The sequence below is a fragment of the Rhamphochromis sp. 'chilingali' genome (assembly GCF_963969265.1).
Source record: "Rhamphochromis sp. 'chilingali' genome assembly, chromosome: 4".
NCBI classification, from domain to species: domain Eukaryota; kingdom Metazoa; phylum Chordata; class Actinopteri; order Cichliformes; family Cichlidae; genus Rhamphochromis; species Rhamphochromis sp. 'chilingali'.
Window position 1 is genome coordinate 27,433,376 of NC_137948.1, and position 24,641 is coordinate 27,458,016.

At 39.8% G+C, this 24,641-nt stretch overlaps 1 protein-coding gene across 7 annotated transcripts in view; it reads right to left on the reverse strand.

Moving 5' to 3' along the window:
- Positions 1-24,641, reverse strand: part of lrba (LPS-responsive vesicle trafficking, beach and anchor containing) — a 172,739-nt gene that overhangs the window by 127,295 nt on the left and 20,803 nt on the right. For all 7 annotated transcript variants that reach the window (XM_080880583.1, XM_080880587.1, XM_080880584.1 and 4 more), the window contains exons 2-21: positions 20,882-21,113; positions 19,351-19,451; positions 17,373-17,468; positions 15,549-15,670; positions 14,716-14,842; positions 13,908-14,027; positions 12,853-12,999; positions 11,121-11,318; positions 9,904-10,037; positions 9,288-9,396; positions 8,834-8,986; positions 8,385-8,553; positions 8,064-8,143; positions 7,651-7,713; positions 6,980-7,077; positions 6,687-6,779; positions 5,453-5,561; positions 5,059-5,140; positions 3,013-3,136; positions 2,708-2,900 (exon numbers count right to left, since the gene is read on the reverse strand). In XM_080880583.1, coding sequence (XP_080736709.1) covers positions 2,708-2,900; positions 3,013-3,136; positions 5,059-5,140; positions 5,453-5,561; positions 6,687-6,779; positions 6,980-7,077; positions 7,651-7,713; positions 8,064-8,143; positions 8,385-8,553; positions 8,834-8,986; positions 9,288-9,396; positions 9,904-10,037; positions 11,121-11,318; positions 12,853-12,999; positions 13,908-14,027; positions 14,716-14,842; positions 15,549-15,670; positions 17,373-17,468; positions 19,351-19,451; positions 20,882-21,113 — 2,550 coding nt within the window. The remainder of the gene's footprint in view (positions 1-2,707; positions 2,901-3,012; positions 3,137-5,058; positions 5,141-5,452; positions 5,562-6,686; positions 6,780-6,979; positions 7,078-7,650; positions 7,714-8,063; positions 8,144-8,384; positions 8,554-8,833; positions 8,987-9,287; positions 9,397-9,903; positions 10,038-11,120; positions 11,319-12,852; positions 13,000-13,907; positions 14,028-14,715; positions 14,843-15,548; positions 15,671-17,372; positions 17,469-19,350; positions 19,452-20,881; positions 21,114-24,641) is intronic.

The window sequence follows — 24,641 nt, forward strand, 5'->3', positions numbered from 1 at the left end:
CACAGCAACTTAATGCAAATAGTTTTTTCTTATATCGTCTCCTCAAACTCTAAATATGAAAATTAGAATATCAGCAGGTATACAATATTTGTAGCTACCTTTGTTAGTAAGCATTGTATCTCTAATGTCTGCAAATAAAAGGGGAATGTATATACTACTGCTAAATAAGGTAACACAAAGTCATCTCTTTGACTTCCTATGGAGCAGCTGTGCTGTCGGCAAACTCGCCAATATGTCAAAAGTAGCCATAAGTCATTAAATGTCTATTGAAACCATCAAGAAAAAGAATATTAATAAGCAGCACTGGCACAAATAGCACAGTAACAATATCTGTCCCTAGTGATGAGGTGTCTAGCATGTAAATGAATGATATCACAAAAAAAGACAATTTATTTTATCTACAAACCACCTTTTATTTTTTTTTAACTGCATAAAAGAATTTTTGGTGTCCTACAAACTGGTTCTAGACAGCCCCAAAGGAACCTCATGTTTATCATTTCATCGTGCAGCCAAAAGAGTGACAAGATATGTGTAAAAATTCAACAGACTCTGTGCTTTTACTGTACACAGTGATCATTCACCCAAACACCCACTCTGAGCCAGGAAAAACCCACAAATTTAACACAAGAACAAAAAAGGTAAAAAGCAGACATGCTGCTGCTCATCCCACTCCATCAGCCAGAAATCTGAACAGCCAACACTCAGATCACAGATACGACACTTACATTAAAAAAATAATTTTTAAAAACAAAACTTTTATAGCTAGACAGAAATTCCTGTGTATTAGAGCCTGTAAACGATAATAAAACTCTGTGTGTAATGTCTAATATTTTTTAAAGCCATCCTGCATCAATAGAAAAAGTAGTTTCAGTGCGAGTCACAGACAACTTTTCAGACCGTGCTCAGCTTCAAGTACAGCATCACTCTACAAATCAAACTGATAATTTTACCGTGTTTTACACAAGGCAAACTCAATCATAAAAAGTCTTTGTAAAGAGGAGGTGTGCAAGTATGTGTGAATGCATAATATGCGCTTATCAAGAGGCTCCCGGTGGGCTGGTTGTATTTATGAGGCCTTGTTTCTCTGATTGTTCACGCGCAGCTCCCATGAATATTCAATGTGATCAGAGAGAAGGGCTTGCTAGAACTCGAGAGAGAAGGAGGGCAAAAAGAAAATGTGCCTGGTAACTCACAACAGACGCACGCGTGTGCACGGACGCACGCACAAACGCACTACAATCGCGCGTGCAAACACAGCCCTGCAGCAGTGGGAGGAGATAGCAACAGTGACAAACAGCTTTGGTGCTACAAAGGTGGCAGGAAATCTATCAAACGGGACAATAAAATTGCAATTGAGTTTCTTTAGCTTTTTTTATAGCAGATGCATGCATCTTGGTGGGACCTGCTGCAAGTTCGATTCAGAGGCAGTCCCCGGCCCTCTGTGTATTTGTGTGTGTGTGTGTCACATTGTGTGTGTGTGTGTCACATTGTACAAGTGCATGGGTTTATTCACGCACTGTAAGGGTGAAATTCAGCAGGAACAACTGTAACTTCAGTCAAGAAGAAACAGCATTAATCTTGCTGCAATTACACCACATTGTGGGGGGAAGAAAAAAAATAGAGTTTATCCCTATTGTACAAAAAAACAAAACAGCTAAAATAATAGCATTAGTATTTTTCACGCTCCCCAGCAGTCTATTTCTTTTTGAAATATCTCAAGACACTCAAGCTTGCAGCAGCATCTGCTGTTGTGCATACGCGTGTTACCTTTTCAGAATTTCACTGACACTCTTCTACAATATGCTGACCAATATTTTCTTCTTCTTGAGTCCTTATCATTGTGCTTCAGTGTTCAGATGTGTGGGAGTTTTAAAACACCCCACATCCAACACACACAGCAGCCTACATGCCGCTGATCTCCCTGGCAGTCTTTCTGTGCCCCCTGTTGGATGAAACCTGTCACGGCACTCAAGGCTACAGTGAAGCGTCTCATATCACGAGCACTTCTTTAACTCAACTTTCAATCTGCCAGGCTTAAAAACCCCCCAGACCACAATCTGACACCAGCCTCAATTACTTCACTGCTCTGGAACAGAGGAGCGCAATATGATATCAACACTGAATTTCTAAAGCAGTATTTTGAATTCAGGTTTTGGAAATAAAACGTGCCAGAAGTTGATTTTTATCTGTGTGATGTGAAAGAAAGAGACGCTATACATAAACACAGAGAGGGAAGGCTGAAGGGATTCTTTCCAATTGGTTTATACTGAAACTAGCTTTTAAATTACAATCACTATATAGCTTCCATAGCTTTATCTGATGGGCACCGGGACGCAAGGTTCAATTACCCCACTCGCCTCTGCTGAAAGTAACCGGGCGAGATGATAATGCTGCGTGATTCTTTTATTTGATGAATTGTGTTGTGTCACATTTGAAAGTAAAGACATGGGTGGAAGAACTGATTGCTTTGAATGATCATTGCTTTCTGTTTGGCAGGAATTGAAAAGGAGGAAGAGGCTTGTGGTTACAGTCATGTTGTGAGTGTTCAAGGCTGACGATACTTCAGCAAGACGGTGAGTGTGTTTGCTACAGAAAGATAATGGTAAGATGTTAAAAAGAAAAACAGACGAGGAAATGGAAGAAGTTTGTAGAGAAGGATAAACAAAGCTGTGTGTGAGCTCTGTGTGCGGGGATATAATGAGCTGACCTTGGAGTGCGTGATGGACAGGGTGTCCACCCAGACTCGCCAGCCGCCCCACTCATACTTGATGGCGTGGTAGAGCAGGATGCGGAAGATGGCGTACACCATCTCTGTGATTTTCTGCTCCTCGTTGTTTTGCGGGTTGATGAAGCACAGAGAGAGCATCCACTCCTGCCACACCGAGCACTGCAGCAGGCTCCTGAAAACAAACGGCAGCAAATGAGGAGGTGGCGAATCCCACGGGCGCCTAAACGCAGCGTGCACTGACGTGTGATGTACTTCTCTATCCTTTGAATCGGTCCGATTCTTACCTGCGGTTCTCTCGGCTGTTATTGAACAGTTTGATCATGTCTGACAGAAAGACCCTGCGCACCTCCATGCTCTCTTGAGAGGGGGGAGAGTTCTTCAGCAGAGCAGCTATTACCTTCAGAATCTCTGGAAGAGGGAAAAAAACCCACTCTGTTTACAGTCTGAGATAAAAATGCTTTATGGAGTTAAAAAAAAAAAAAAGAAAAAAAAAAAAAGGCACCAGTGCTGGAAAATATCAAAAATACTGCATCTGCTTTGTGCATTTTGTAATGTAATACATAACAGCCAAGCAGTATTTTCAAGGCTTATAAAATAACATTTGAATTTGGAAACAGCCAGCATCGTGTTTGGATATACAAAAAGGATTGGTCGCAGGAGGGGAAACCGAGCAAATCAACAGCTATATCATACATTGGTTTCAACATGTGCAAATCATTGTGTCACAAACTATCTGAACTTGCAGCTGTGCACACCTGAAAATCTGCGCCCGTGGTAAGAAAAACAGAACAGAGGAGAATAAAAAGCCCAGAGCCATTGATCTTTATCATACTGTAATGGCTTTGGTATTGTTTCAAATGAGAGCGCCAGAGTCACAGGCCCTTCTGAAATGCTTGGCTTCGGTTAAACCAAAGAGACTGACTGTTTAGATGAATTATCTAGACAATGTCAGTGTCCATTTGCTCTGAGTAGAGAGACGGTAGGGCTTGGATTTCACTCGTCTCTTCAGACCTTGGCGCTAACCGATGCCCCCTTGCCCCGGCAGACAGTTGTGTTGTTTCTACGCCTTAGTCACTCAAATTATGAGTCGCTGAACCTTTACCGCCAGAAAATTACCCCAGCATGTACCGGGAATGAGGATGGAGGGATGGCGTGTTCCTTTTTTTCTTTTTTTTCCCTTCTTTTTTCCATTTGCTCTTGGTTCTTTTCCCTCGAGTTAATTTGAGGGAAACGGTACTTCCTCGGTTTGTTTGATTGGCTCTGACGTTACTAAAGACTGCAATCAGGGGGCCATTTTGGGAGTTTGTCACAGATTAAATCAAGAGAATACACGGCAAAGGAGAAACAGACCACCAGTCTATGTTCCATACAATATGCTCGCAAACCCATACAAGGTTCCTATGATATATACCGCCTGTCCGGGATGGTTGGGCAGGAGAGATTTTAACGCAATAAAGGCCTGGGATAATCAATGTGTGACTACACAAAGACCTTGTCAGATTAAGTCTGGCTGGATGTAAACCTTGCTTGTGTTTGGACTTCAGACTGATTAAAGCTTCTTTTTTTTAGCTGCATATGCATCTATGAAAGCACCAGTATGAAAGAGAGTGGGATGTTTTCTTTTCTTGCTTGAAATGAACACTTAAGATTTCAACAGAGGGAAAGATTTGGTGAGTTGACGTAAAATTCGAGGTAAGTAACAGCCTAAAGAAAATAATAATAAAAGTGACCAAAGCCACCATCCTGGGCTGTGTTTATCCCACCTATAATTAAATATACAAATGTGAAGCAAACAGAAAATGGCCAAGTAATAATAGTTATCAGCTATGCAAATATTTTTCATTTTAACATTCATTGAAAATAGCAAAAATTATATAAAAGTTAATTATTGTACAATTAAAGAAAACAAGAAAAATTTAATTTAAGAAAAAAAACATTAAAAATCCAAACTCACCATTAATTAAACCTAAATGCATTAAAAAAACAATTATAACCTGAATAAATTATTATCATGTCACTACATTTATCTTTCCTTTATATGGAAAATAATCCCCGTGAAAAACAACGCCGAGGCTCAATAAAACCAGCAGACGAGTGTATATTTGTCACAAAGTGTTTGCACCATCCTCGTGTAAGGTTTACATCTGAGGTTCAGGAGTCTGAAAATACGCTCCGGCTGCAAAATTTATGTCGTTCATTTGTTTGACGGTATATAGCGATCGCACGGTTCCACGGGGAATATCCTCCTGCGGCACAGAGCCGTAGGTATGTAGAGGGTATGCTGCGGCAGATGATTTAAGGGAGCGGTGCGGCGCGGAGGAGGCACTTACGTGGGTTGAGAATCTTCACAGTGGAGTCGGGGTCCGGATGCTGTTTATGGATCACTTGAGTGCAGATCTGCTCCGTAAGAATCTATCGGGGGATTCAAGTCATAAATGTCCACATAAGTCTTAAGGATAACAGAGAAACAAAGCACAGGGATATCTGCATGCTTCTAAATTATTTCACAAATCAAATTTCTGTTGGTGGTCAACCTAATGTGTTATTGCATTTTCAAGTACAAACAACTGAGACAGATTAGATAATAAGGCACAAATTCAGCATATTGGGGGGGAAAAAATGGGCCATGTGGCTGAACACAGAGGTTATTAGTGTGTGTTTTGTTAATAGAAAGCTTTCACTCTGCAAGCACGAGCCTCGAGGGTGAATGGGCAGCATACAGACCTCAAAAAGCACATTGTACATTGTCATGGTGAAGTGGCTGGAGTGAAGCATCAGGCGTTCGGTGAGCAGGGAGAACAGGCCATGACTTAGCATGACCTCTGCTTTCCTCCTGATTGAAATGATAAAGAGGTCAAAGGTCGGTCAGCAGTCGTCAGTATTTGCTTAAACAATTGTTATTTTGGAAAACATGATAAACCAAACCTATATCTGTTTGCAGAAACACACAAGCAGAATCTCAATTTTAAAATCAATATTAAAATCAATGGTGAACAAAACTCTTTACACTATAAGGAATAACAAAAGCAAATCTGGAGTGTGTGATAGCTCAAATGTTAATAAAAAAAAAAAAACGGAGCCGTGTTAAGATAAAAAAAAATCTTTACACGCCTCTGTTTGAAATCTGCAGCGGTACAAATCAGCTGTGCTCTTGCTAACATTTGACAAGGAGGAAATGAAAAAGAGAATCCCCGCTGACGAAGCCTGGGTTTTTGCTTTCTTTGTTGCTTTCATCTCTAATCATTCATCAGCCCCACTTTTACTTTTGTATCATAGCCTCGAAAACTGAACTACTTGCAGATGTGCACATGTGGATTTCAAGGCTTAAAACTGCTGCAAAGACGATGGTTAGAGTTGTTTCTCTAACTCCTATATCAATACAAGCTGCACAGTATCAATGGTGATTATTAGCCAAAACATTAGAATTTCATTAAGTAAATTTATATTAAGTATCATCACCCAAAATGGCAATACTGACATGCTAAATTCTTATTTTACTAAGTTATTTTAGTGTGTTCTGTCAGCATGTGGGCTAATACAAATTAAATGTTAACAAGAATCCTTTTAAAAATGAGTTTTAGCTATAATACAGTTAAAATCAGGATAATGAGAAAATGCACTGAATTTTTAGAATATAAAGAACTAACAAAACTGTTAAGAAAATATCCAGTAAGCATCTAAATAAAACTCTTAAATTAACAAAGTTAAGGACTTTTTTCCTCTCGTTTGCAAAATTTTTGAAGAGCCCTTTTCCCCCCTTTTTATTTTACAGTGCAGTGCAGAGAAAAACAGCACGTGGTTAGAGACAGCAGATCCAGCTTGTATGCAGTGATAGTGCAGAGTCTACTCTATTAAAAAAAAAAAAAAAAATCTGCCAGTGTTGGCTTTCTGTTGTTTCGTCACTTAAAAGTAAAAAATGTGTTCTTGTATGAACAAAGACTTCTAATAAAGTACTTACTTTGGTGACAAGTGTTTCAGAAAGTAGCCCAAAACTTTGAGTGCTTGGACTCTTATTCCCTCATTTTTGGCGGCCAAAAGCTTGTAAATCACACTGTGGGACGAAAAACAGAAAACAGTTAACAGTTAAGCGTTAACAAAAAGAAACACATATTTATACATTAAAAGCTTTTTTAATGAATACATGCATATTCAATTCTTATATCTTAGGGCTGAAACTAAGAAATTCAACTGGAACCATTCACACCGTTTGTAAAGGAGCTCATGAATATGGATATAAAAGTCGATCTTTACCGAATCCCATTCCGCTGGTCAAAGGCCTGAATCATGGATCCAGGATGCTCAGACATGAGAGCGACCAGCAGCTGCAGCACATCCATGAGATTGTCGTCCTGAGGAACATAAAGGAAGGAGACTGAAGCTATTGTAGTATTAAAAAAGGACAGTGGGAAACGAGCCAGCTTTATCAATGATATCTAAATTATGAGGGGCTTACAGTGAACTGTGTATTTTAATCTAAGCTAAAAGCAAATATATGTCTAGTCACTAATTGATATTTATATTTCTGCCTTGTACAGCAGTGGCAGTAGCAGCAATAATACATGGAATACATCACAAGCGTCTGAACTAAAGAATTACAACATACAGGCTGTGCAATGTATGGCTGCTGCATGATGGTGGCTTTTCCAGACAGTGCTGTAAACACCACTTAGGTTCACTGCGTTACTGACTGATCTGAATGATTCATTTGCTATGCATCACTTCACTGTAAACAACCCCACTTCTGTCAGGACCTCAAACTGGCAGACTTGGAAGAATAACAAGAACCAGTAATGCAGCGTTTAGAAGCAGGAAGTGTTTGCTCATGCTCTCCACATCACATGGTGAGACACACTAAATGCAGTGTAGCGGTACTGTGTTGCCATCTGGTGGTGAGGTCTCTCTCTCTGCCGGTCTATGCCTACCTCATGCATGGTTAGGAGGTAGCTGAGGATACTCTGTAGCTCATCTTCCTTCACTCCATGATCCTAAAATGCAAAATGCGCAGATTGTTTTAACAACGCAAGACTGGAAAAAGAGGTGACTAAGAAACAACATTTTTAACCCCGTAAACCCTAAAAATGCAAAGCACAGATTATAATGATGAAACCTTTAATGATATCGAAATCCCACATACTGTAATAAAATATTTGAACCCTGCAAAGCCAAGTGTAATGTATGCATTACAATATAATGAAAAAAAAAAGTCCGATATAGCAAATATAATACATTTATTTACCAACAGACAGATCAAAGGTTAAAGGTTCTAATCATCCTAAGGACAAGAGAAGTGCATGCTGAGTTACAACACATGCCTGAGGAAGAGGCATGAGCTTACCTTCATTATGAGCTGCTTGACAAACAGCAGCAGAAAGGCTCGCAAAGAGAGTATCTCCTTCTGATTTGGCCTTGGACCTTCTGAAAACCCAAAGAGTTCAATGGCTGTTTAGCGTGGTTAACAAAAGAAAGGCATGAAACTACAAGATGATCCATTTTATTTTGTAAAAGTTCTATATCACTTGAAAGGACTTGCATACAGTGTGAGTGTGCTTGTATGTGTGAATCTGTGTTTTTGTGCACATGTGCATGTGAAAGTTTAATCAGGGGTGTGATTATGTCGTAATTGCTGCATATTTTTGCATTTTGTGTGTAGGCTCACCTAGGCCTTTGGGTACGATTCCACTGCGGTCCTGAGGGTTGACAACCCAGTAGTAGAATTTTAGTGTATGCATGATCTGAAGCACAGTGCCCACCCTGCGAACAGCGTTGTAAATGGTCACTGTGCTGATGAACTCTGTTGCCAGGTAGGTGTAGAGTGTCAACTGCACCTGCACAGGTTATAAAAGCAAATGAAATTTAAATGTGCATGGACTCAGGGCTGAGTCCTGTTTTACTGTGTCCTTGCTTTTTGTTCCTTTGAGAGGCAGCTGGATGCTTGGAAAGCTACTAAGGGTTTAACTGAGACATTCTGGTTTTAATGGCAGTTACAGGTGGAGGGATAACCTTGAACTAGGGCAAAAGCACAGAGGGGCAAATTTGTGTGCAGTACAAATTCATTTCTACATTTTTTTAAACATAACCAAAAAATAATGTAGCCCTGTGTGTTACCTTAGCAGGGGCATGGATCCAGATGGCAGGGTTGAACAGAATGTGGTCACACAGCTGCTTGAGCAGCAAGATCCCATTCTGCAAGTTGCTAAGGTATCTGGAAAAGGCCAGTACAATGTCCAGGACAGGCCTCGTCACATGCACCTTGGAAGACTGGCGCAGAGAGAGAGACAAGAAGGCACAAAGTGACACAAATGGAGGTGAGGGAGGAAAAAAAATCCATAAGAAGTACAACAGTAAAGAGACGGCAAAGTGATGAAGGGAAATAGTCTGCCTAACAGACTCATAAGAGTGACTTCCAAGCAAAGCCAAAGGAAGAGTATAGTAAGTGTAAATGTGTGCCTGTGTTAGTGTATTAGCATTGGAGATGAATGAATATTAGGGTTACAGCTGTGCTGGGATCATTACCAGGACAGGAAAACTGTCTTCTTGTCAGTTAAGCCAGTTTACTCACCTTTTCCAAAGTATAGCCAATGACGAGGAAGCCTTTGCAGGCCAAGACCTGCTCTTGCATAGCCACTGAGTTCTTCAAGAGCTCCATCACAAAGGACAGCAAAGTGCAGCTAAGAGCCACAGACAGAAAGACAAACAGTGACAAAGAGAAGGACAGACTACAAGTCAGACAGTGACAGTCTATGTAAGCTGCTGACAAAGCCCAGACTGTCAAGAACACATCATACAGGAAATGTGATTGAATGAGGTTGTGTGTCTCCTTTGTGCTGGGGTAACAGTTTCAACCTAGCATCACCTTGAGGACTGCAAAAACATCCACAATGCAATTTAGAAGTAATAAACAAAGCAACGCATGTATTGAACTAAACATTTAGTAAGGATGAAATAATCTGAGAGTAAACTTTTAATTTAACAAGCAGCGTACACTATTTAGACCATTCAATTCTAGAGTCGTTGAGAAATAATAGTACAAATTGATTCACTGTTACTCTGCACGTAACAGCCCTAATAAAACACCATATGTGTTACAACCTGAGTGGTCTTAATGACAAATGAACAAAAGCCTGCTGATTATTCACTGCTCGGCTTACTACTGTAGTGCACGTAAGTGGAGTTACCAGACAGAGGTGTCCAGCTCATTGCTGGAAGGCTGGCAGTAATCCAGCTGTGCAAACAGTGGGAAGAGGACCTGCACACCACCGATAGAGTGTATGCCGCTCTGGACTGAGTGAGTCACCACAGCTTTCACATCCTACAGAAACACACACACATATAGCCACGTTACACATGTAATCAGAATCGCACAGGGTCACACAGATGTTCTTTTCTTCTGATAATTACAGGGATATGTAACTACTTTGGGGGTTTTATTGCCACAGCATAACATAAGAGCCCTCATTTGAATCTTTGACTGTTGCTGCCTGCTTACCTCCTAACCTCAAACCATAGTTTTGATATTTCCTCTTATTTACTGTAATGTTTTATAATATTTCCCCCAAAATTTATATGGATGTTGCTCAGTGTTTGAGAGGGTAGACACAACTAATGGATGAGAAAAACAAACTGAAAAAAGTGAGAATTTTTCCCGCCTTCTTCTATAGGATTGGAATTTTTGAGCATGGAATACCAAAGCTGCAAATATAGGTCACACATTCGTTCATATTTCACACCGAGTGTGTTTGTGTGGTGGAGGGAGCGTATGTTTATGTGGCGGCAAAGGCCTCCCCCACAGAGGAAACAAAGTACTTTCTTTGATGAGAGGGCATGAGAGAAAAACTCAATTAGCGCTCGAGAGGAGAAAACTCAACATGATTGAAGAAACAGTTTTACACGTGTGGTGCACCTTTCTCTGAGCATATTTGTGGGTACGTACATGACTATGGCAGAATTTGGAAAATGTCCATGCACTAACACCATATACAGCTACAGAAGAAAAATGCACAACTACTCAAATGTAGTTCCAAACTAAATCTCCCAGAGAAAGCCAATTTTATAATTAGAGCACCAGGATGGCATTTTTCAGCAGCTGCAGCAGTCTGGCTGGCTGGCTCAACACATTCGCTCCTCTGCCCTAATGAGGCTATTAAAATGAAAAGATGCCAACTGGGCCACTTTCATTACCGTGTGGGAAGAAAGAGAGTAAAGAGTGGTACATATGGAACAGTGGGAGGGAAGGAGCAGGTGTACAGGTGCTGAATGAATTTAGGCAGTGAAACTGCTTTAATGTTGGTGCTGTATGGTGGCTTAAGGTTAAAGCAATGCTATAAATACCAACTCCAATGGATGGCTCTAATATGATAGACGCACTAAGTGTTAACTGTGAGGGTGTAATTACCTGCAGCATGAGCGCATGGGGTGAGTGGACGAAAATGGAGACATTGTCCTTTGGGGAGGACTCGAGGCAGAGCTGGGCGTCTGTGGCTCGGGGATTGTAAGTGAAGGCAATACTAGAAGACAGCTTGCCGTCATACAGTAAGGTCTTATGATGCTCAGCGAACAACAAGTCACTCTCAGCCTTGTACTTGAATGTGCCCTGAGCAAGAAGACAAAGAAAAGGGCAAAAAGTGTTTAGTAAAAAATTACATTAGACAGTCTCTGCATTGTTCTCTTAAGTGTCTTTCTGCAACCCTGGTAACCAAACAAAAAGGCCAGTTACAAATACTGAGTCAATGCAATCATCTGCAAATGAAACAATACTTCAAACACAAGACATTGCATGTTTAAACAGAGAGATCTTGCTTTTGAAAGACTATATGCCTATTTTTAATTTGATCCCAGTTGTGGAGTCTTAAAAACAGACCTGTTGGAGCATGAACTAATTAGGTTCATTAGTAAAGACTGAGACAGATCCACTGCTCAAAGATTGCAAGGACAACAAGACGCACTCAGAGCACAAACATCCATGAGCAGCTCACTCACTGGTCAGCTCTTACTTTTAAGGGAATAATACTGTAGTTTGTATTCATTCAGCTACCTTCTTTCTTCTTTTTAAAACATACTTTATGTCCAGGTAGTACATTTGACGTGATATTTTAAATCTTTATACATACATGCATACTGCAAGACATACCACACTGAGGATAATAGTAAGAACCATTGTTTATAAGTTTTAAGGCTTTTAGTCCATTTTCAACCAATAAATTATTTAACTGACCTTGAAGACCTTAGTGAATGTAAGCCAAACTGTAATGAATTATTAACATGACCTCACTCTACACCCCGATAAAATTTTATCAGACTATTATTTAAATCTTTTCGAGCTATCGTGTTTACAGACACATGCATGTAACCCCTACCAAAAGCATAACCTCCCAGAGGTAACTAGCTCATCAATATAAATGAATGTTTCTTAACTTGTATACCAAAGTATTTTTAGATTACAACACATTAAAGGACTTTGATAATATATTGAAATCTCTGTAAGCATCTATGATTCAGAATCAGAATCAGAATACTTTATTGATCCCTGGGGGAAATTATTTTTTGTTACTGGCTATGATCCAAAAAACACCACTGCTGTTCATTTAATATGGACTTGGATGATTTTTCTAAATGTGAAATTCTTCTTGGAAACCATGGATGTTGCGCCCTGTTGTGGCCACCCAGCTTGTTATCATTATGCAGTTAAAAAGCAAGCATAGCTCCAAAAATAAGATTTCAGGTGTTGCCTCCAGTGCAGAGCTGCCACCCACTGAAAACATTTTACACACGAGGAAATGAAAAACATGACGCAGGGATGTCATAGAATCCAAGAAAGTAAAGTAAACAACCTGCAAAGGTACTATAATTGCCCTTCTTAATTCCTGAATGTTTAAAATGTTGACAAAAGCAGAGAAGTCATGCCAGTATATATTTTTTCCTCTCTAAGATGCTCATTATTATAACCAATCATGTTACTGAACTTTTTACAATTAATCTAATTAGTAGCAAAAATGTTCCTCTAGAGTTGCACATGTCCAAACTTTTGTGAGATTTTTCAAAAAAAATAGTAACACGTGTCAGTTTAGACATTTGATATTCTTTTCTATGTTCTGCTGTAAATAAAATACAGTTTCATGCTTTCCAACCTGGTAGCCCGGACCCAGCTGATAGATAGCAAGGATCTGAGCAGCGCTGAGAGCTTCTCCAAACAGGTACACTGCCCCCATCTGTCCGCAGAACACACGGTTGATATCTGCCGTCTCAGACGATCCCAGGAAACACTTGTCAAATGTCTGCAAAGGGAGGAAGCAGGAAGGGAGGAAGGAATTACGAGAGCACCAAAAGGAAAAAACAAAAATAGACAAAAGGAGAAAAACAAAAGGGGTACGATGCGAGGAAGGAAATAAGGGGTGATGACAGATGGGGGTGGGTAAACAAAACCAAAAAGGGAAAGAAAAAAAAAATCAAGAGAGAACAGCAGGGAAAGACACACTGATGTTAACGCTAGCTTTAAAGCAGAAATATTAAGAATGATAAGATCACGTCTCCTTCAAGAAGCCAATTTGCTTTCTGCCACAGCTACAGGATTACATTACACTGTGATGGCACAATAATTCCAAACATAATGTAATGTTACAATCTTTTATCTCAGCATGACAGAAAGCAATCCTGTGGACTGTGACAGAGTTCTGAAGTGTGAAGTGAACACGGCCATCATTTAATCATTTTACACTGCATTTTCCATGCTTCACAGATGGAGGGCAAGGAAAGCCCTCTGAAAGCAAGGACTGTGAATGGATGTGCGTAAAATCAGGCAAGATAGTCGGGGTGTTATTTGTTTGGTTTTGAGTGACAAAACTGATATTTAAACAGAAAACCTGTTAGAGCGCCTATATGTCTAACCCCCACATGCTACAATCAATGCCTACATCTTACCAAAGGGTTCATGTAATAAGTAATAATGATTTGCAAACACAGAAATGGCTTATTTAAGTGAATACTTAAATGCATTTTAGCAAAAAACTAAATAGCACTACATGAAAAGCAAAACATTTCTCCCCAAATCTCACACTCTTCCTTTAATTCTCTGTGAATCTGTGCAGACATTAAATATTACAGGAGCTGTTAGTAGCACCAACTCCTGTCCTGTTTTTGAGAAAAAGAGAAAAAACAAACATACTATTAAACTGTTGCTACTTACGTCACTGGTGTTGACAAACCAGGCAATGTCTCCAAAGGAAGCCAGTTCACCGTTCACAAAGCAGGCGATTTCACTGTTTTTCCAGCGGTTGTAGATATGAACTAGAGTCACCATGTACCACTGCAACGACCAGAACAAGCACACTTTCACACAATGGAAGTGCATCAATCAGACCAACACACGCACACACATGTTATCAGCAAGTCGGTGTCCTCTATCACTGTAATTCAGTCACGTTTCATGACTCACTGCCCTCAGCTATGATCCCACCTTCTGCTTAATGTTTGCTTCTAGTTTTACTTCAGCTTTGCAACCAGTGAAATAATAATAAATAGTTCATTATGTGAGAGAACAAGCATTATAACCATGTAAAAATCAACTAAAATGAGTCCTCTTGGGGTTTGGTGAAGTAAGATGACTCCTTCAAGCTCCAGGGGGAAAAAAACAAAAAAACACCAGAAACTTTCAAATTGCTCGCAGACTGCGGTTTCTGAAACTAACAGTTTTCAATGCATGCTTTGTGTGGAAGGAACAGAGCCCTGGATAATCCTTCTCTCCCACTGCCCTCCTTCCTCCATCTTCTAGTTTTGCTTCTCCCCAGAGTCAGGTAAGATGTGGCAGCTCATTTTTAAAGGAAGGGCTAGATTTATCGTGTGTGCAAATGTGTATTTGGGTGTATAGATGTGACTGATTATGTGTGCGCTGACATATGATTTCTGTGATCTATTTACAAGGATTTGCCTTTTCATGTGTTTGAATATTTGGGTACAAAACACTGTATATAGCTTCGTTTTCGTTCCTTTCGTACCTTCTGCGGTTTGAAGTCATACTTTACACAGTGCTGGAATCCTTTCCCCTTCGATTTTAATGAGGTCACTATCAAACAGCCGCCCACAAAGTGTGCCGAGTAACCCATGCCTTTGCTGGTACGGAAACTGAAACAAAACGAAGGGGAAATACAAACATGTAACTTTACTTTGGAAATGATGCTGCACAGTTTCATACCAACTACTGTACCTTTTAGTGGCAGCGTGAATTACAGTTTAAAAAAAACATTAAAAAAACATTTAAGGGAATTTTTAAAGCATAAAAAAAAACAATCATTTCTGATCCTCACTAAGTATTCCCATCCTTCTCAGTGTCCCAGAGAGATGGGGCCCCTTCATGTGATTTAGTGAATATCTCTCTTGTTAAAAGGGCACCAGACTGAAGGGGGGAGTTTTTATTAAGGATTCTCTCAAACAGCTCGTTGGCTGCCCGGTTTGCTTACCGTTTTCACAGTGGCTTAAGCAGACCCCTGCTGAATAAATGAGATTTTGGCAGAAATGAATGTTGGTTGAAAATAAAATGTTCAGAGGGTTTGTTTTACTTGTTCCTCAGAGATTAAACAAAGTATGATGACACGGGGAAAAACAACCTTTGAGGCTGGAGGGAGTGGGTTTCAAAATAAATCATCTTGGTGGGAAAATTGACACGCTCACCTTTCGTGCAGTTTTCTTTGTGTCTAAACTATGTCCTAAAGGCGAAGTTGGCACTCCTGCGTTCCATTTGTGCCACGTTCAAACAAAATTAACATTTAAATGGCAAAGAGCAAAGGTTTATGTTCACTCCTTAATGTTTCGAAAATTCTCGTGTACCTACCAGTACAGGTAAGGCTTGTCTTTGTCTACATTGATGTTGTTGAGTGGATCCATGCGGATCCACGTGTGGAATGTAAACCCATTCTGATATGGCCATTTTGCTATGGGGGGCAGAGCTATTGCCTGTTATGGGAAAACAAAAAGAAGAAAAAACAAAAAGCATCAGACACTGTGATGTAGGATCCCAACTGTGGAATGAAATGAGCCTTCAAATATTAACTAACACTGTTCAGTAGTGCAGTAGGTCAGTCTGAAACCCCACAAAAACAAAACAAGAGTGAAGAACAGCTGGAAAACATTTACTCTAAATCACATTCCTGTCTTACTGTTTCATTAGCAGAGGTATGTGCACTGTACACAGCACGCTGTAGAAAAGCACAGACACGTAATAGCAGCATTTAGGTGAAAAAGAAAAAAATGAAACCACAGCTCACAAGGCGGCGTGCTGCATCTGTACATGTGTCATCATCTCAGCAGAGGGTTACACACACACAAGCAGGAAACCACACACAAACATGCAGTATGTTAAAGGTGTGAGTAGACTAATGAAGTACCGAGGAACAGATTTAAACACATCTATGTGCATTAGACATAATGAAAGGTTCGTTTAGCTTCATGTTTTAATTTAGCCTGCGTCCATGTATTTAAAAACACTGATTATGACGCATTTAGCTCCAAAGTTTAGTAGCGATTATCAATCGAGGAACAACTGTGACATATTCAAATATGAGAGAGAGAAAAAACTCCCAAGGTGATCGCATTGACGTGCCACAAAATATCTTGTGGCAGGAAGAGGGGGGAAAAAACAGCAATGCAATTTTTCATGTATGTGGTAATGATGCAAAAAGCAATGCTTCTATAAACAATGCTTTTGTAAAGTTTCAGTGTAATAGAAACTAAAGCTGGAGCGTGCCACTCACAGCCAAAGTAGATTATAATAATTAGGCAGATAACTGACTAGATTCAGTTGATTTGGTTTTTCTTTTTCCAAGTCTGTTAATTTTTCTGTAGCTGTCACAATCGACAATCCTGTAATATGCACCAAGGGTGTGTTATGATGTGTCATCTTTAAAATAAAAACCTACTAAAAGATGTTAAGCAGAGACAAATAAGGCACTGTGCAGCCTGCCTTTCCATGATACCAACGGCTAAACGAGGAGGCTTCCACTAAACTAATGTGCAGCCAAGTTACAAACGGTATTTGAATATTTCAAAGCTCACTATGCATGACCTTTGCTTCATTAATGCGTTTCATGCAAACATCAGAAAGCATGGTATTAGCATCAAACTGCATGAGATTATGCTCCAACATTACTACACACTTCACAAGATTTAGCAGGAATGAATTAGCTTTGGAGCCCTGGGAGGGGCCTGATGCTTAATAGCAGATCAGAAAATATATAATATAAAAAATATAAGTAGTATGAAAAATAAAAAGCATGTGTAATGCAGTCAATAAGAGAAAAATTACACACAAGACTAAACAGTTGGCTTAATGGAAAACAGGTGAAAAAGCAAAGTCCTTCATTTCATCCCAACACTGGTGTAAAATATTTCTCAATGGTGGTGGGAAAAAAGGATTTTTCACAAATTTTAGAGTGCACTCATTGTTCCTAAATTCCACTTGAACACTTCTCATGCATTATATTCCTCCTCGGAGGCTTTGCTTGTTTTTTTTCCTCTTGTATCTGTGGTTACCTCAGTTGGGTTCATGATTTCACATCTTTAATCATTAATTTAGTGTTTCATATAAAAGCCACTGATAGTGCACACGGACAAAACTACAAACTGTATTGTGTTTACAGTTGTGGCATTATATACTCACAGCTGCATTTTTTCCTGGAAAGCTGAAGAAGGAGTCGGGACCGCTCCTGTGAGCCATGTACTTTAGCACTGACAAAAGCTTCACTGCGTGACGAGGCTGAGGAGAAAACACAGACACATGGGTGTTACTTAAGGCAGCTGATATACTATCAATGTTCAAACAAGCATACACACACAAATATGCACACACTGGTTTTAAACCTGCTCTTCACACATGCAGGCTCCTTCTGCTTGTTCTAAATCTAACTCAAAAACTGACATCCTGACAGATTTCCTCATATTTTCTCAACCCTGTGCACGGCACAGTACGCCTATTTAAAATACAATGAATCGCCAAGAGTATTCACTCACCCATCCAAATCACTGAATTCAGGTGTTACAAACCCAGGAACTCAGCCACAAAGTAGCAGGCCACATAAAATCACTGAGTGGGGTCAGCAGATGCTGAGGTGCAGAAAATGACAACTTTTTGCAGAGTCAATCACTACTGACCTCCAAATTTCATGTGGCCTTCAGATGAGCTCAAGAACAGCCTGCAGAGAGCTTCATGGAATAGGTTTTCACGGGCGAGCAGCTGAATCCAAACCTTACATCATCAAGAGCAATGCAGAGTGCCAGGTGTCGGATGCAGCAGTGTAAAGTAGGGTGCCACTGGACTCTAGAGGAGTGACAAATCACCCTTCTCTGTCTGGCAATCCAATGGATGAATCTGGGTTTGGTGGTTGAAAGGAGAACAGTACTTGTCTGACTATATTGTGCAAAGTGTAAAGTTTGGTGGAGGGGATTATTTTGTGAGGGTGTTCTTCAGGAGTTAGGCTCGGCCCCTTAGTTCCAGTGAAAGGAACTCTTAATGCTTCAGGATACCAAGATATTTTGGACAATTTCATACTCCCAGTTTGGGGATGACCCCTTCTGTACCAAGATGACTACGCACCAGTGCACAAAGCAAGGCCCATAAAGACATGGATGAGCGAGTTTGGTGTGGAAGAACTTGCACAGAGTCCTGATCTCAACCTGATAGAACACCTTTGGGACAAAAAAAAAAAAAAAGAGCTGAGACTGCAAGGCTGGTGTTCCTGTCCAAAGTAAGTGTCTGACATCACAAATGCACTTCTAAAAGAACAGTCAGAATTTCCCATAAATCCTCTTAAACCTCATGGAAAACCCTCGGAGAAGAGTTGAAGCTGTTATAGCTGCAAAGGGTGGACCGACATCATATTAAATCCTATGGATTAAGAATGTTGCCTCACTCAAGTTCATGTGCGCATGAAACAAGTGAATACTTTTGGCAATATAGTCTGTGTTGTATAAATACAAATATGACTGAGTGTTTTTACAAAAGGAAAAGAAAAGAAAGTCATGTTTTACTAGCACAACACAAGCTCCCATGGTCTATCCGGCTCCAGATATTCATAAAGGGAAAAAATGGAGCAGTAGCAAAAGCTGCTTGACAGGGGGAAGTGTGAGGTGAAATTTACAGGCATAAAATCAACTTGGCCCATTTCCTTCACTTGATTAGTGTCAGTGATCAATGGGTTACTCTTCTTCTCTTCCTCGCTTCATCTGTCATCCTTTCTGTGCTACTGATTCTCCCTGGATGAAGCAACTTATCTTCTGTACATGTATCATAAATCTTAATTTCATTGTGGGTATACCTGTGTGCAGCTGCTCAGACAGGATTTATTGTAGAAAATCTTCCCCAACTGTATAAATAATAAGTGTGTTGGCTCGCACGGTCACGATGTGAAAAAAAGCAACCTAAATTTGGACTGTGTGTGTACTCTCAAGAAGCAGCTAATATCAATAATCTAGAGGTGCAAAGACCAGTGAACAGGAGTCATCTGGTTTCACATGATCTATATTTTCTGTGTGATGAGGGCATTGCCTGTGGGATGGCAGCAGTTTAGGTGTTGCTAGAACATTGCTCATGCGGGCCCCAGACAACCAAGACAGATCACCGTGGCGAGCCTCTGACTCACCCACTGGCCTCGCTCCCCTTGCAACTTGCTGAAGAAAAGCTTCAGCTCTTTAACTGTGATGCTGTAGCTGGCAAGTACACCCAGCATGTCCACCAGCAGGTCTGCAAGGACACACGTACACAAAGAGGACAGAAAAACACAGGCGTTAAACATGGCAGGTTAAAAACAGGCTGACAAGATATAATACAACCTTATTTCCAAAACAGTTCAGCAAACGTGTAAAATGTAATAAATAAATAAATAAATGCAGTGATTTCCAAGTCTCACACTCACATGTTATTCTCAATAGGACATAGAAACCTTATCAAGTGTTTGGACTGAGATGTTGAACTAAATCCTATATCAGACAAGAATAAGGGATTCCTCTTCCAAACGTCCTGCAGCTAGTGTCCTCAGTTCCCACACGTTTACAAACTACTGTTAAAAGAAAAGAGGATGCTACACAGTGGTAAACATGACCTTGTTCCAACTTTTTTGAGACATATTGCTGCCATCAAATCCAAAAGTACCTCATTTTTGTCTTAACATGATACATTTTCTGAGTTTAAATAATCGATGTTCTCTTCTAAATAAAATATGGTTTTCTTAGATTTGAGGTTCATTGCATTCCGTTTTACTGTACATTTTACACAGCATCCTAGCTGTTTTGGAAGTATTACAGTAAGAATTACAGTGTAGCGAACGCTTCGAGCAGCTAAATAACTAAAAACGGAGACCTAAAATAGACAGGATGCTCCGGGAGAGTCCCAGCTTCTGTGCAGTCTCTTATTAGCCATTATTAATAATGAGCCTAGTGACAGATAAGACTAGTGTGCATTTTATGGAAGTTAACCGTTTAATATGATTCACTTCTTCCAGCATAAAGATGAACGGCAGTAACATCTGAGAGGATGTTTTCTACATAATATTAAAGTCTTGCTGTTCAATTCTGTACTACATGGTTTCATTTTGGTTTTTAGTAAAGGGGATTGCAGATCTCTTTAACTTAACTAATACTGCATTCACACTAAAGTAAATGTTATTATAATCATTACTTTTAGCTGCCTAGTTACTACTGGGCTATATCACCCTTGCTTGACTGCATACATGCTCCAGGCCAGAGCTGTTCTAGCTGGCAAAGGTTCACTGAACCATACACTGCAGGACTAGTTCATACTAATTTCCAGATGGGCATCAGACAAATTAGACTTAGACTTAAGGAGGCTGTGCAGGACAACTGAATCCTCACTCAGCATAATATGTGAGGATGAAATTATGATATTTTGGACAAAAAACTGTAGTGATCAATTCACATGTGGAGTTGGAATTTATCATTTAGCCAGCTTTCCTTCCTTACAGAGGTCACAGTAAAGGCTTAGCAACAAAACATCTCTTCTCCAGATGGGGAAGATCCATTGTTTTGTTAAGCAAACATCTGCAGCCTTTGCAGCTGAATAGCATGCTGCAACTGCTACACAAGCCAATTGCCTTTAACCTTTAAAAACTCATGGAAAGACAAAGACTTGTTTCAATGAAGGACTGTTTTCAGCACCTGCGATCATGCTGTCAATGGTGGATATACGCTGGAGCACAAGCTGAATGAGCCCCACTTCAGTGCACGCCTGCAGGTTGCGGACACTCTTCTTGAGGATGGCGGTGAAAATGCTCCAGATCTCAGCCTGACAGTTGGGCTCACACTTGTCCAACAGCTCGACCATGCACACAATGCTCTCCGGTTCCTGGATGATGAAGTTCATCTCCAGGTCAAACTGGCCGCCGACCAGCTGGAAGACAGAGAGAAAAACAAGTGAGGGTGGATGAGGAGGAGAGAGTTCCTTCCTTTTCTTTCATAAGCAGACAACAGAAACATTCCTAAGTGTGGGTCCACACTCCTAAACAGATCATTAGTCAGGCATTAGAGATGATGCCAGAGGATTAAAGGTCAACAGAGAATCTCTGTAAGTCTGTGGTGTCTACAGCTAACCTTCTGACACTGCAATTATTCAAGAGCAAAAACTATTGACCTAGTAATAGTTCGTTAATGAACTTCGGTTCTGTAAATGCCAAAATGCTAAGAGCATTGTGGAGTGTGTGTGCATCATAGTGATACTGCATCAATACACACACACACACACAGATCCCAGGTGTGTGTGTGTGTGTGTGTGTGTGTGTGTGTGTGTGTGTGTGTGAATACTACGAACAGGAGGCTCACCTCATGCACTACCATCCTGAGCTAATGTTCGGTGGGCTAACTTACTTTAAATCAACTCAACCCAAAAAACTATTCAACACTGTGACACAGTTGGCTTGATATTACTACCTACTAATTCAGAGCAAGCTAAGGGCTCAGTCACATGAGTAAAAATAGGATTTATATATGTAGACAGCAACAGATATGCGATTTTTGATGATTTATTAGAAACAGATTGCATAGGATTGCCAACTTGACCCCATTCAATCGCAGATTAATAACAGAGTACTCTGTATTACGGCAACATTTATGGCAGGTTTTAGTCTCAGTTTTGGCATCACGGATCATCTCATTTTGCAGCACAAAAAACATAAAAACCAACTTGGACAAAAGCTAATTTTAAAGGGTTTAAAAATGTCAGAAATAGTTGTGTTTAACTTTGCAAACTGCAAATTATGTCCTCAGAGTGAAAAGCATGTTTAGAGGTCTTCTATTCCTGTAGGAGGTCCTGAAATACTAACAGCATCCGACAGAGCCTGGCAGACACAAACTCGGGCTGAGATTAATTTCCCGTTCTGATCAAGTTCAAGAGAAACAATAGCATTTGTATAAACCACATCCTGCCATATATGCACAGCTTTCTACACAACATAACACACAACCCCAAGCTCTATTCCTTTCTCCATGAAAGAAACTAATTACAGTATTAGTCAACCTCAGCAGCGATCTCCAGCTAACGCTTATTCAGGCGGTGGTGAGGTAGATTGCTTGTCTTATTGCAAAGAAATAATGTTCTTTGTGTCCAGGGAAAAAATCTACGAGCCATAAATGTCATGATTTGTCACTCCTTAATAGTTGTGATGACATTTTTATTATTGAACCCTGCCTAATAGAAAAAGATAAAGAAAATAACAACACGGATGTCAAATTAATAATGCGAGGAAGGCTGTCATGTTTAGAATCAAGGAGGTGTGACTAGACAAAAACAAAAAGATTGCCGTACCACCATTAGACCAGCTCAGTGTGAAAACAGTGTGATTTGGTGCAGGGATCAGAAACTGTACTATTAAAATGAGAGAGGGGAGATTTACTCTGCAAATGTGTATCTGAGCAGAAGATAGAGGAGGAGGGGTAACACAGCTGCCCCTGCTGCTGCTGCAATATCTTTAAAGATGTGGAATAAATAATAGCGCTGAGACGCAGCTCTCCCATCGTCCTTTTGCCCTCCCCTCACATATAATCCATTTATTCTTTATGTCACCATTAAGCCTGGGAAGATATCCTTTACCTTTTGACAGAATCAGATACACGATGCATTTTTCCTATCATCCCTTTGCACACAGCCTCAGATGAAACATAATGTAAAAAATATGTTTTGGTACTAACATATTGTTCCAAAATTCACAACTACTGCAAATGCAAACAACTTTGTATCTAAACATATGAAATGCCCGCATTTAGCTTTTGTCAAAAAAACACTTGTAACTTTTAACACATAAATAAACTGTAGAAAATAGTTATTTTATCACTATATATCATATTTATATGAATATTATTTTACAAAGAAAACATAAACCAGAACATCAGTGATGGAGTCGCTCATCTGACTCACAATCCATCATCATTTACTGGTTGCTGCACGAAAAAAAAAAAAGACAACCATGGCCTTAAACTTAAGCTCGCTTTGGCTGAAGACTCATTGAGTGATCACACATTTATCCTTTTTTTACAAATCAACACCACAAACCAAATTTTGTTATTCAGTTTTAATTAGTTACATTCAAATGTCTCAAAGCCTCGAGATTGTTTTAGCTCACTATGTCCATGGACAGACATAAAATAAAAGTAACAACATATTTTTTACCACATATGGATTATTCACACCTTTCATCAGGCAAACAGCTAAAAGATTTAAAAAAAAAAATCATCAGTCTGCAAGTATGAATGCAGCACAACTAAACTTTCTATGCATCTGTTCAAATGAATACCAAGCTACCTCTTATTGAAACAAATGGAAGAAAGTGTGGACAAAATGACCAGCATCTCTTCTGTTTCCTTTTTAAAAACCATAAATCGTGCACACCTTTTCTAACTTGGTGGATGCCCATATGTACCATCATGTCATATAAACAACTGATTTATGAGCATCACATTGTAAGCTAGTCATCCATCCATTAGAGTCAACTGACCAACAGATGACAAGAGTGGAAGCACAAGGATGGAGACCACACTGCAGTTGCACACTCTTGAAGCTAACAGGGCTGCTTTTAAATCTGATTTTCCACTTCCTATAATCAGAAAGGTGTCCAAGTCCAAGAAGACTTAAGCAATTACAATAAGTGGTTGTGTGGAAGTGTCCCCATCTCCTCGACAAAGAGGAATCCCCTTGTGGTCCTAATACTAAAATTAAAGTGAAACGATTCTGTAGACAGATAAAAATTACTGGGCTGATGTTGACTACAAAAATGCATTTTTCTGCTTTTGTTTTGTGATAACAAACATCTTGTTTGTCTACCAGGAAATGTTTATGATGCTTACAATATTTAAACTCCCTAAAACATTCAAACCAATGATTTACATTGTTCTTTCTGGGGAACAGGTAAAAAGCTGGCATAGCCTGAACTTCCTTTTTAGTCAGAAGCTACCATAATCGCCAGTGTCTTTTGGAAGCTAGACACCAGATCCCTGGATGGGTAACCTAGCCTGGCTGTACTCCCCTGAGGCCTGCCTGAATTAATCATGGCTGAGCAGCCAAGCAGCCACTGGGCTGTAACACAAAGCACAAACAGGCTGCTCTGGTCTCCATGGAGAACAACACCGGAGGAGAGCTGTTCTAAATGTTACACAGAACCAGTGTTCGTACATCAGATCCAAGAGGATTATGAATTTTAATGAAACTGAAGGCTGACAGCCAAAAAAAAAAAGGATATCAGGATTAGCAGGAATCAGAATTGTAAAAGTTATAGTTTAAAAGTTAATAGTTTTGTAAATGTTTCATTTCATGTGTTTAATATATTTTCAAACTCTATCAATATTCCTTTGCTATTGTAGAAAAATCATTTTCTATCATAAATGCCACTTTTTTAAAATCCAGAATATCACCTTAAACTAATAAAAATCA